This window comes from Trichoplusia ni, chromosome 26 (assembly GCF_003590095.1).
Source record: "Trichoplusia ni isolate ovarian cell line Hi5 chromosome 26, tn1, whole genome shotgun sequence".
In the NCBI taxonomy this organism is placed as follows: Eukaryota; Metazoa; Arthropoda; class Insecta; order Lepidoptera; family Noctuidae; genus Trichoplusia; species Trichoplusia ni.
In genome coordinates, this window is record NC_039503.1 from 1,146,559 (window position 1) to 1,160,400 (window position 13,842).

General features: G+C 33.5%; 1 protein-coding gene across 5 annotated transcripts in view; it reads right to left on the bottom strand.

The window, feature by feature from the left end:
* Positions 1-13,769, bottom strand: part of LOC113505570 (heterogeneous nuclear ribonucleoprotein L) — a 396,434-nt gene extending 382,665 nt beyond the window's left edge. For all 5 annotated transcript variants that reach the window (XM_026888355.1, XM_026888354.1, XM_026888353.1 and 2 more), the window contains exon 1: positions 13,618-13,769. In XM_026888355.1, the coding sequence (XP_026744156.1) occupies positions 13,618-13,680 (63 nt within the window). In that variant the 5' untranslated portion in view covers positions 13,681-13,769. The remainder of the gene's footprint in view (positions 1-13,617) is intronic.
* Between the last annotated feature and the right edge of the window lie 73 nt (positions 13,770-13,842).

The following is a 13,842-nucleotide window of genomic DNA, read 5'->3' on the forward strand; positions in this document are numbered from 1 at the left end:
AACGTGGCATACACCAAACACTAGAAATCTCAGATGTCTAAAGATTGAAATATCCTAGTTACTACCACCACATAAAATCATATAAGTTCGTTCTTTCGTCAGTTCGTTCGAACAAACAGACATGGAGACTTATATCGTCCGGTATGGAAAGACTTGAGTAATTCTAATATATATGTATATAAAAGAAAGGCCAAAATACAACGGATGATAACTTTAGTTTGTACGAGGGATGTGCAGCAATCATGTGATAATCAAACTAGCCTTAAACACATGAAATAAACAGGTCCTTCTAAGAAACGCAGTCTTACAAGTGAAAACTACAGACTTACTACAAAATTTATCATATAAACAAAGTAACCAATTCGGTTCAGGTGGTAACATCTGTCGATAATACAACTATAAACTGGTATCATCACATTACCATCCCTAATCCATTTGAGAAGCGTGATAATACCCCATTATTCCGAGATCGTTATCCATCAATATATTATCATGTAAACAGTAACGGAAGTTTACTTTCCTATACGAATATACGTATTAAATCTATACTAATATATAAAGCTGAAGAGTTTGTTTGTTTGTTTGAACGCGCTAATCTCAGGAAATACTGGTCCAAATTGAAAAATTATTTTTGTGTTGAATAGACCATTCATCGAAGAAGGCTTTAGGCTATAAACCATCACGCTGCGACTAATAGGAGCGAAGATACAATGGAAAATGTGAAAAACACAGGGCAGGTATAAATTAAACTTATATCTTCTACCCACGGGGACGAAGTCGCGGGCAACAGCTAGTCTAATATATAAAATTCCCGTGTCACGATGTTAGTTACCGTACTCCTCCGAAACGGTTCGGCCGATTTTTGTGAAATTTTGTATACATATTGGGTAGGGCTGAGAATAGAACAACATCTATTTTTCATACCCCTAAGTGACAAGGGTCGCCCACACTAAAATTTATTTTTTTATTTTTTGACGAAATTTTTTGTTTTTACTTTTTTATAATGTAGCATTAAAAAATACATCCAACTAGATATAATTTATTCGGCAAAACAACGTTTGCTGGGTCAACTAGTTATCTTATTATAATAACAAATAATGTACCTATCAAGGTACATAGTAAGATTAGACAGTAGTTGACAAGAAATTAGGTCAATTAAATTGTTACCCAAGTGCATCTCAAACGATTAAAACGATCTCAACAGCTATATTTGAGCATTTTTGTACAAGTTCCTATGTGGTACAGTCCTTACTTGATTATATATATTACAGTAATGTATTTTCATAATAGTATATTATATTCTAGTATCTTTATTTAAAATGTTTTAAAAATTTAACTAATCAATTATATTTTTCGCCCGAAACGTATTATTCCAAGCATCCTTCTTCCAATTCGCAGTTTTCCATTACAACATTTCAATTGAAAACTTGGAGAATCAAAATTTCCGACTACCTTCGATTTATTTACAATCCCGTCGTGTCTCTCAGTAACTACTACGCGTTGAGTAAAGATTAATCATTCCATCGACGGATTGATTGATTGGAATGATTCATTACGTTCATCATTTACGTGGATTGAGACTTGTAAAAACATGTTTAGTACCTAGGTAACTTTTATCAATTGTGAGGGTATTTCAAAATAAGATACAGTAAATTTTTGTTAATATTAGATTTTTTGCAAGAACAGTCATGGGTAAGTGAAGTTCTTAAAAATATCTATTTGTTTTACATACCTCACGACAATGACAAAGATTGCTATAGGTATGCTGTGCGTCGTCTTCGAACACGGCTGTTATTATAGCTGAAGTAAGTTTCGTTGTTGCCTGTATTGTTTCCACTTCATTAAAACCTTTTTGAAGCCATTCATTTTAAATTCTTTAAAGGATAAATAATAATAAATAAATAAATGCGGACAACATCACATACATTGATCTGAACCCAAAGTAAGTTCCTAAAGCACTTGTGTTATGGAATTCAGATACAACGAAGGTACCACAAACACCCAGACCCGAGACAATGTAGAAATAAGAATTTTTACATTGACCCGACCGGGGATCGAACCCGGGACCTCAGAGCTAGCGACACCTTGAAACCGGTGCGTACGCCACTCGACCACGGAGGTCGTCAAAAAAAGGAACGAGCGAACTTCGTTTTAAAAGTTCATTCTTTTCGTGGCAAGAATTGTAATGCCTCAAAGAGGCAATGAAAGACTGTTTTTATTGATTTTATACCTTTTAATAGTGTAAAATTGTATGACGTCAAATGGTGCCAGACCCATTCATGTAGTTTAAACTTCTTTCATCAGGATTTTAGTTAACTAAACAACGCACTATACATTTGCAGCTGCATCTCAATTTCTCGAATGAGCACTCCTGCTGTAGTTAGATAGCACGCGCGCTGGTTGCCGTAATATAAGGACCCCTCTTGATATCAAGGAAACTGGCGTATCGATCGTCTGAGTCAAAGTCTCACCTATTTATACATTCCACTGAGCTATACGTTTCGAACAATAACCCTTAAAACAACAAAACAATTTGAGTAACAACAACTTTGATTCATACCTCGCTGTAAATTTACTTCCATCAAAACTTAGTACTTTAAACTTTACATATTCACATAAACCATCAGTTTCTCCTACTTTGTCAGGATTTGAAAATATTCGTTTGCTCAAACATATATTTTCGAAGACACAATATTTCTTCCCTGAACGAATTGAGCGTGCCAATGGGATTTCAACTTTATGTTGTTGGTACAGAGGGTAGTTTGGGAAAACCTTTTTGTTTTATACCCGATGGCATGTCGAGAGGCCTTCAAACGGAAGATTCGCATTCAAATGAGCCTTCGAAACTGAACGGTTTTACATAATACAGTAAAATATACACAATATTCTGCGAATCAAAACTGTTTATTAAATTCTTTAATATCATTTTGCAAGGGTTTCATACTTTTATCTCTACACGTAATTTTTGTAGGAACAAATTTCGTTTCTCGCAAAAATATGAAGTATGATACTTTACGATTCCCGTTTTACGATTGCTAGAAGCCCTGTATTAAATTTTGTAAGTAAAATATAAGGACCTAATTGATGACGTCTAACTTAATTAAATATAACTAGCACTTAGGACTGGCATAATATATTACTGTATGATAATTACCCATAGCATGGTACGATAAAAATGTTACATATTTCTTACACCCTGAAAATGGATTCAAGCCAAGATTGCCAAAATCCAACGCCAATTACGACCGACATTTATTTTAAATTCATAAGAAGTTTTAAAATGGACACTGGGACATATCTATACTTCTATACTAATATATAAAGCTGAAGAGTTTGTTTGTTTGTTTCTTTGTTTGAACGCGCTAATCTCAGGAACTACTGGTCCAAACTGAAAAAATCTTTTTGTGTTCAATAGACCATTCAACGAGGAAGGCTTTAGGCTATAAACTATCACGCTGCGACTAATAGGAGCGAAGATACAATGGAAATTGTGAAAAAAACAGGGCAGATATAAATCATAACTTATATCTTCTACCCACGGGGACGAAGTCGCGGGCAACAGCTAGTTCTCTTATGGTTTTTGTTCTAATATAAAAGATATACTGTGTTCCAATTTATGTAAACAGCAATATACCTCAAAAAGTTTTTGTATCACCACCCACAAGATACATTGCCATATTTCGTGGTATTTAAACAAAATGCAAAATCATTCTTGATACTAAAAGCAATATAATACACATGTTCCCTAGGATCTGACCTAACGTCGAGAACTTCAAATGCAGAACTGGTGAACGCAAGACCGACACAAAAGCCCAATATCAACAGAATCGTATGTACATTGTACAGTTAGCAACAGAAGTCTATTAGCACTTTACAGAGGAATCTGAGTATCAACGTTTAGAAGGTTTTAACTATACTACGCGTCAAGACTATTTTGTTACCAACAACAAGCTTAGGAAATGTTAGTTTTAATAACTTCTATGCTGACTACACACGATTGTACCGACAGTGAAGTCAATGAACAAAACAGATTTTGAAACTGTGAAATAAGTTCAGTGATATTTAGAAAATTGATGTTCAGTGATCAGTGAAATATTGGTTGACTATAAACAATTTATTGAAACTTTTATTGTGTGATCAAACTTGTTTTGATAACTGTACGTTAATATATAACTGGAGAGACTCAGTATATTTTGTATATTTTCTTTTAATCTACACGACGGAGATTTTTTTATGACTTTAAGTACAAAATTTTGACTTCGTTACAATTGTATGTGCTTCTATTACCGATGAAGGAGACCTACCTATAAGTACAGAAATAATATTATAGCAGATGTGCACGCGTGACAGTACAATACAAGGCGTGGAGCTGCATCTCTCTTCCACAACCTTTGACTGCACGGATAGCCGAGTTGTTGAGGTCACCAGACCAAACCCACAGTGCACGATGTGTCGCGGGCTCGATCCTCGCGTAGGACAAGAATTTGTGTGATGCACTTATGCTTGTTCTGAGTCTGAGTATTTGTGCATGTGATTTGTATGTTTATGTAACCCCCGCGACACAAGGATTAAATTGCTTCTATTGGGAGTCGTTTTATAAAAAAGCAAAAAAAAATAACTGCAATCGTTTAACATCAGAACGTGGTATCTGGTAAATTCTCTGGACACTGGTATTGTATTATCAAGTTTCATATGTATGTATACCCAAAATGAGCTTGTATTTTCCTACCTGTCTCCCTCTACCACGTTTATAGGACGGAATGTCCGTGCCTCACTTAGATAGTACATTGTATGAATAATTTCAATTCGTTGCGTTATTGCTATCATACACGGTAGGAAGTTTTGACTGTTGGTTATTTCTGTTTTTTGGGACATGGAAAATAGTTTTCTGTTGAGTTTGGAATAAAAGAACTGTATGAGAGTAGCTTTTGTCAAAAAGTATTCTATAAGTGTTTTTGCTCTATCCTAAAAAGGAATTTTCAATGCTGCGAGTCCGGTTTTTTTATACGCTATACAGGTCGGCTTCCATTCTTAACAGGTTCAGAAAATACAGTTTTTGACTTCACAACTGCCTATCAGAAGTCTACAACCAATTTTACGGAGTAACTCAGTAGGATGATAATTTAATATTTTAAAAATAGCTAGACACAACTTTAGCTCACGCCTTTTCCTGTAAATGTCAACGCAATAAATTAACGCCAATAAATCTTTGTTTTGTGTCGAAACTATAATAAAATTAAGGACATAGACGACCAGTAATAGTTTTGATATCAAGGAAGCTTAGTATAATATCAGTTTTAAATGAATCTGTGGTTATTTCAAGCTAAAACCCAATTAAAGATAAAACTCATTTTCCTGGAACTCAATTACTAACTATTTCACTTCACTGTTAATAAATAGAACAACTTAGCAATAATTTTCCATGAAATAAATAAATTAAAAAGCATGAACATAATAACATACAGCTACATATTGTTATATTTGATAAAAAAAAGTATTCAATGTTACAAAATTAATATAACCGATGGTTGAGATTTCTATGGGAGCAAAAGGGCAAATAAGGGATAGACATGTCCTTTTTGTAATCATCCCACTTGCCACATAAGATTAACAGTACCGCTTAACATACATACAGGGCTGTTGGTGTGGAAGCGAGAGAGCGCTATATGGCGTGTATCGCGCCATCTCGCTCAGATAACAACAACAGTTATACTTTAAGATATCATGGTACACGCCTTGATATCTTCTCAGAAATATATTATTACATTCATCTTACAATTGAGTAACAAATCTTCTGATAATATTAAATTAGGTATACGTAATACAGTTATAGAGGGCTCTTCTTGTAGTTTAATTAATTAGACGGTATTGTTACTTGTTTTCTGATACTATTCTTGGATAAAAAACTTTTTTTACGGATAGATACTAAAAAACGTTTGATCTTTTTCAGGCATTTAATTAAACGTTATAACTAAAAGATTAAGTGTTATAATGAAATAGCCACCTACACTATTTAATTTTAGAGTCTTTATTAATATTACAAAAACATATATACATACATGCTAGCTGTTACCCGCGGCTTCGTCCGCGTGGTTAGAAGAAATTGCGACTATAACTTGAGATTTAAACTATCCTATCTCTCAAGTTGGATCGAATTGCACATGGTGTGCGAATTTTATTATAATCGGTTAAACAATGTCTGTGATGTGGTCCGCATTTATTTATTTATTAAGATATATGTCGTATTTGGAACAGATACGTCTGAATAATGGCAATTAAGTATGTGAATGAATGTGACATTATTACAAACGTGGTATCAACTATTTTTAGATAAAGTGGAATTATTGGATATTCAATATAAGTGTAGAAACAAGCCAATGTACGTACCAGATTAACACAATTACTTTTCAAAATGTCCTGGGCTTTAAAGCCATAAATAACGTGAATTTTCATTGGTAAAATAATTTCTTTTCAGAAGAATCTCTTATTACCCCCTACAGACATTTCTTCTTAGGGTAGTCAGCTAGGAAATGTCGGCTCCATCGTTCTCAAGAAGACATGTAAAGTGATATAATATCCTATTTGCTGAATAAATAATTTCATTTCACAGCATCCTCGAAAATTTACCCCTTTATAATATTAATATAGATAATAATAGTACACTGACATATGACATCAGTGACAACCCTACTGAGTGTTTGTAAATAAAATCAATAAACGAAAGAAAATTTGATTTGTAGTATAACTCGGTTTCAAGGTCGCCGTATTGATCAAATGTTCTAGTTCGGAGCGATGTAGGGCATGGGTGATTTGCGATACCTATTAACGTATTATATTTGCGGGAGACAGTCCACGCCTAGGGGCGCGGGTATTTAGTATTAATTAAATAATTTAATTTGATATTAACATGAGGGTACAGCCTAATCATTTTATACTTACGAATTTACTAACTTAAACTAAGTCAAAGTTGGTAACTAAAGGTAAGCAATAAAATAAAATAAATATTAAAAAAAGAAGTCTGATTCTTAATTTAAAACCGTCATCAGACTTTATCTATTGACAAAAATACTGGCCAATTACGTTAAATAACCGACTCACCTTCGATTTACGAAAAACCGAAGCGAGTCATCGTTCTCTCGCGAGTAAAGACGATAATTTGTTTTCTAGGTTTTTAGGATGCATTCCAACGTTATGAATTTAAAATATTGGCAACAGATTCCAACGATTGTCAACGGCGGCAAGACAAAGGGAAATATTTAGTTTTTGGCGCCAACTATCTAGTTGTCGAATATAGATTAAATTTTTTTAAGAATTTTTTTTATAGTCTTTGTTGGTAGCAGATTTGTATTTAATATTTCGACCCCTTTTCTACCATCTTTTTAAAATTAGTACCTAAGTGCTTTGTAGTTTTTTTTTATGTAATATTGTTCGTGCGTCCCATCTTTGAAGTAGGAACCAAGTTTTTAGTGACAAAAAAATATGGGTCACTCGGTGACACACTAAACTATTTAAACCTCAAAAAAAAAAACGCACACATCGAAAAAGGGCGTAGCGCATTTAAAACGTTAAACAGCCAATCACGTCATAGACACTATCTGGCTCGTAGACGTCTTGACACGCCCCCTTGGCATAGCGTGCGCGTGATTCATTCGGAAATGTCAAACGTTAGCCGGACGAAAGTCACAGACAGCCGGCGGTCGCGGACTTGACAAAACACAACTTCAACACCAAATAAATTAACAAAGTTCAACACCTGACAACAACGGAATTACTCTCACATGAAAAATATCACAGTGCAATCGTTTAAAATAATGTTCTATACTTCTAATCACACCAATACACTTTTTGTTTTTTTTTTTCGTTATTGTGTCAATGTGTGCGTGATCTTGACTCAACTATCAACATATCGCATGAACTAGACATTGTGTTCCTATTTTACCGTAACATTTCATTGGAGACGTGCTCGAACGCCAAACGCGTGCACGCTGATTTATTCCCGACTAATCCGTTTAATTTTTTGCGGGTGAAATTCTAAATACAAATCTCTATTGCACAAAAAGATTTGTGATAATTTTCATCTGTCTGCGCTCGTGTGTTTAATGTTTGTGATGTAAACTTGTTCGTTTAACGTTATTCTTGGTTAATGACAATTAGATTTAAATTTATCTTTACGATTTATAGTTGTGCTTCATTTTTTCGTATTCTGAGTGTAAGTGCTTGAGACGCGAGCGCATGTTTCTCGTTCAAAATAAAGAATAAAACATCGTAGCGACGCGACGGGGCTCAGCAATGAGTTATTATACTGCAGCCACGTGTTTCTTTTATTTTGATTCAGTACAAGAGATCGACTAAGAACAGAATCAAAATAAATCGTAAATTTTGCACGCAATTTTAGTGTAACAACCCAATAAAAGTGGGTGCGTCGTATAAAAGCGTCGTTATAACAATAACCCAATTAGCGCGTTTATAATAAAACGCCATAAAAAATAAACGAGTCTAGAAAGTACCGTATGGACTCGAAACAAGATCAATTCAAAGCATTGGCGCCACTTTTTATTATTAATAAATCGGCAAATTAGCATAACTAGTAACCGCTGTATTCATCACGAGACTGAGGCGCTAAAACTATAAAATACTTTCTACATTCAAAATTTCAAACGATAGAACGATCTAAACGTCATTTCGCCCGCCATTTTTTATCCGCAGTGTTGCAAGATAATAAATACGATACCATAAACAGAAGTCAAGATCGCGACAAAAAAAATGTAACATGCAATGAACAAATATATCATCTAGGATTGACAATCTTAAGTATAATTACACGAATCTGTAATCTGTTGCACAAGTTGTAGAACTATGGGAGATGTAACAGATGACGGCTGTAACAATTAATCGATGCCACCACATCTGTGCGGGTACGACTCAAATTAAATTGTTTTAAGTGTTTTTTGATGAGATATCAATTTGCATCAAGTTTTTAGCAATTACGATTGAAATTAATTTAAAACTTCCGATAGATTTAATTTAATAATTTGCGATAGTGACATACTTTATTGTTTATGAACATACCTTATAAGGATAAACATGTGTTACCAATAAATTATATTTCATTGACTAGTTCATTGTTTTTTGCTCCAATAAATATTGTTAGTTGAATAATTAATTTGTTTCGTTAGTAACATAGTCCGAGACTACAATTTCTCACTTTTTAGCTTGAATTTTTAACACAAATACAGCAATATTTTTCAAGAAATATCTCTTATCAGTAATTTAATGAATTCACTATCGGTAACACTTACATACGGAACAAATAACTTTGGAATTGAACCCTGACTTATCGCGCAAGCTTTGAACTAAGTTGATAAGGCAGTTATTATTTTAATTAGTAGCATTTACATAGGTTTTTAATTATTGTAGTTTATTTGAAGCGAGCGGTAGTAATAAGGGTTGCGTTTGATATGTAATTTACAAAAAGCGAATCGAATAACTGGACGATAGTAGTAAATTTTAACCTATTAATTTCACATTTTTGAAAATCTTTGATTATAGAATACAACCTCAAATTTCAATTCGTTCATGTTAAGACTATAGTCGATTTATAAAACAATACAAGTCGATTTAAAATAATCATCTAATAAAATAATTATATAAATATATCAGATTAGATACGACACTAACCTACGACATTCTTCAGTCGCGTGCGCATATCAATTGCACATATGGCCGCGCTTTGTCACTACACGCTAGAATCTCGTACATAAATAAGTCACTTATATTACTCATAGACATTTATTTTTAGTTACTCATAATAACTATACCTAATACTATACTTAAACTAATAAAAAAAATATACAACTGTAAATTTATTTGTTAATCTATGAAGTAAATATAAAACTGGGAAAAGCAAAAAATCATAGACCCGTCGGCGTATGTCAACATCACACCTAACCGATTTCAAATTTTAAATTCCGAACGGATAGTGAAGCTACAATCCAGTTTTAAATGTTTTTAGTTTTAATATTTGCCTAGAGTAACGTACACAGTGCCAATTATTTTAATCAATTTGAGTTTTTTTTTCACTAACATTATCATTGGTATAACCTTAATTAATTTAGATTTAAAATACTTTGTTAGATTACGCTTACAATGATTATGTTTCGGATGGTTTTAGAAAACACTTTGTTTTTGCGCACTTTTTTGTCAATATGGTTAGGAACGCAGTAAGAAAACTATCTATCTTTAGTTAACTAGCTTTCTTCGTGGGTATTAAAAGCCAATTTACAGAGCTATTAGGCAAAAGCAGTTGGCAGCGAAACTCGCATATTGATTACTGTCAAATTTCTAATTAATATGAAGTTGTTACAATATATCGCACGAATTATCATATTGTCAGTAATAGTAGTTGACGTTATTCAATTGCTTTGCTTTTGTTTCACACGTAATATCTGCTGCCGTTTCAATTATGTCCATAAGATATAGTGTAATTACTTGAACGCTATTTATTAAGAACATTATTATTTGTCTGGAGTTCAACACGTAACAGGTGCAGTCTTGAGTGAGGATTATTACTAACATTAAAGTATTGGAGACATGCTAATGGGGTATATTTTAAAACGAGCCGAGAGTTATTTGAAATATATATTGTCTATTAGCATTAATTAAGGGAATATGTGTGGGGTCTAAGGGCTTACATTAAGTTTAATATTCAAAGTTTCGCGTTCGCGTCTTATAAAAACTTGGCGTAAAAATATCAGACTACAGATTTATCCAGTTGTTTTTATTTCGTAAAGAAATGAAAATATGAATATTTTCTGAAATCCCGAGCGAATACGAAAAACCTAATCATAATATTAAATAAAAACTCATTCATCCAATAACCTCATTTGCCAAATAGATTCAAGATGACATTCTTTTTTTAAATCTACGCGCGTTTTATTTTTAAACTCTTTTATTTTTTAACCTTCTGACCGCGGCGGTCGGTCATAGACATTGAAATCGTAAATAAAACTCTTTTAATTGTTTTATTTAGCTTGTGTGCATGCATTCGTTTGCACGCGTTAAGTTCTGTTTTTATTGGGTCGATGCTAACATCGCCCCTTGTAATTATATCCGTTTGAGTATCTTATACATGTATTTGTGAACCTTTTTACCTTATTTGAACGAGGGGAGGATAGAAATATCTGCGAAATTCACATTACTTGAGTAATGGGCACAGGATTGCATTATTAGATTATTGCTTTTAGCGTACTTCTCCGTAAGGGAAAATGAGTTTTAAATTGTTGACTTTATTAGATACTTAGTTTTTCTTCCTGCTAAATTCTGCGTTTTGAGGAAATGATTGTAATGCCAAAATTCTATCTCCAATAATAATTCACTTTTTATATACCGATTTAAATTAATGCGGTTGGATTTTAATATCCATTGCAATTAAAATTACGCATCAAATTGTAGGTACATAAACAAGGCACAAACGCTAACTTGACGGAAAATGGCTTCCATCTTTAACCATAATTAAGCTTATAATTTTCAGTGGCTTTGGTCAAAACAACAATTCCCTAGACTAAACACACTTAAGAATTTCTTTTGATTGGAAGTAAACATTTTTCCGATTCTGTAAGTGTCGTAAAAATCATTTAAAGGTCAAAGATTAATTTTCTATCGCCGAAAATTTTTGAAGCTTTCTATTGCTATGACAAATTACATATTCTGCCGTTGTATTGAAATAATATTAGACAAAAAAGTATATGAGACGATTTTTTTTCTCACACCAGTAATAAGAGGAGCACAAAAGGACATGGAATTCATACTAAGCACAAATATAATTTTTGCGTGGGAATCGAAAAAAAAAAGCGTCGGATTCCAATTAATAAAACCGTGAAAAAAGTATATTTAAAATTTAATACTGCGCGATAAAAGTGAATAAACGTTTCGCATAGCGTTACGAAACAAAAAAAAATATATAATCCGTGGATACTACCGAATATAATAGTGTAATCACCCATACGCTCAATCAGTGCCATAGTAAATTAAATTGTGTTTTCTCAACCGTATTATAAATCAATAAAAACTTCGTTGTTACATTTATGATTAGGCATATTTATGGTTATGATTTATAACATACATACGTGAATATTGCGATGTGCCTAATAGGTAGAAAGGCGTCACGTAAATATTCAATTATTAACCTTTCAATTAAATTCGCTGAAATCATCAAAGAAAAGCCAAACAGAGAACCTTTGATGTTTAAATGAATATATTTTGATGAAGTGAAATTATTATTTGCTTGCAATAAAATGAATTGTATCGTGAATACTTTGTAAGAAATATGAATTGTAGTTTTTAACGAAACGTACTCCGGTCGGACTAACATTAAAATGTCATCAATTTATCTGTGATAGCGATCTTATTAAAAAAGATTTGGTCGTTATTGTCTTTGGCCAAAGAGAATAAGTCGTTTTCTTCTCGATTTGTTTAATATTGAACTATTACTAAAATAATGGGGTAATAAACGATTTACGATGGTAAATTCATTAAGGAACCGAGTTTTCTTTGATCTCCCAACATACTGCGATCAAAGAATCGTAATTTATTGACGAAGTAAAATTATTATTAAAGCTAGCTGGATCATTCGGTTCCTCACCCAAAATGCCGGAAAACTTCGAACTTTATTTCTTATTAATGAACATTCATCGCGAATAAAAGAGAACCGCAAAAGTATACGATTACAGAGTAGGTGCTATAATTTAATTAAACAACAAATATAACAATGGCGCCATAAAACTTGTTAATTATATCCTGGAGGGAATTTTATTTAAGTTACTTTTTCGGACTCCCTGTCACGTTGTTACTTCCTACCCGCTGAAGCTGAATTTATTTAGCACTTTCAGTGTTTTCAGAAAGAGTATCTATACGGATCATGCGAATATAAGATTTAAACTATTATTACGGATATGTATAAAAAAAATGCTTAGCAACAACAAGTCGAATTGGAATGTTTAAAATTCGAAAATCAATAAACGACACCGCTACTACCGGCGAAAAAGAATTGTCCCAGACAGATATAGCATAGATAATTAGTTAACTATTTTTAGACCCTCAGGAGTTCGACTTCTAAACCTGATATTGTGGTATTGTTATCGACCTAGAAAACGGGAAATGCCTCCGTTTCCCGCGTACAAGAACACCAAAAGGCCTAATGACCGAGCGATGTCAATCACATTAATTGACAGTGTCTGGCTACGAAGTTATTTTCGTATAATTCTTGAATGTCACAACGTGAAAAAAAATACAGCGACATATTAAAAGACAGGAAATTATTTAAATACCTATACATGCACAACGGTGCCTTTTTTATGATTTAATCATGTGTCAACAAAACGTAACCTCAAAACGAGAAATCAACAACGTAACGTGATCATGACAAGACGCGTAAACCAAACGTTGTATCAGTCAACAAACGATCATTATCATTAATCGAGTGATTACAGGAACTATTACCACAGTGTTTCGTGACTGAAACACGGACATAGAATGGAAAATGAACAAAACACGGCCATTTTCGTCGGGGTCTACGTAGATATTGGTTTGACAATTGGGCACGTAAATATTGTGACTTACCCTTTCGACGTCCAGGTCGGTCCCTGTACACAGTCTCTTGCCACCACTACCGTTGTAAGCCATCGTGCACCACAAAACAAAACACAAATCACACCGAAACGCGTTTTGATAAAACGAAAACGACAATACCTCCTCCGACGGCGGTCACGAGCAGACTGGTTGAACGAATGGAATCTATTGAGTCATGAACGAATGAGAAGCGGGACGCGCAGATAGCGGATTGCC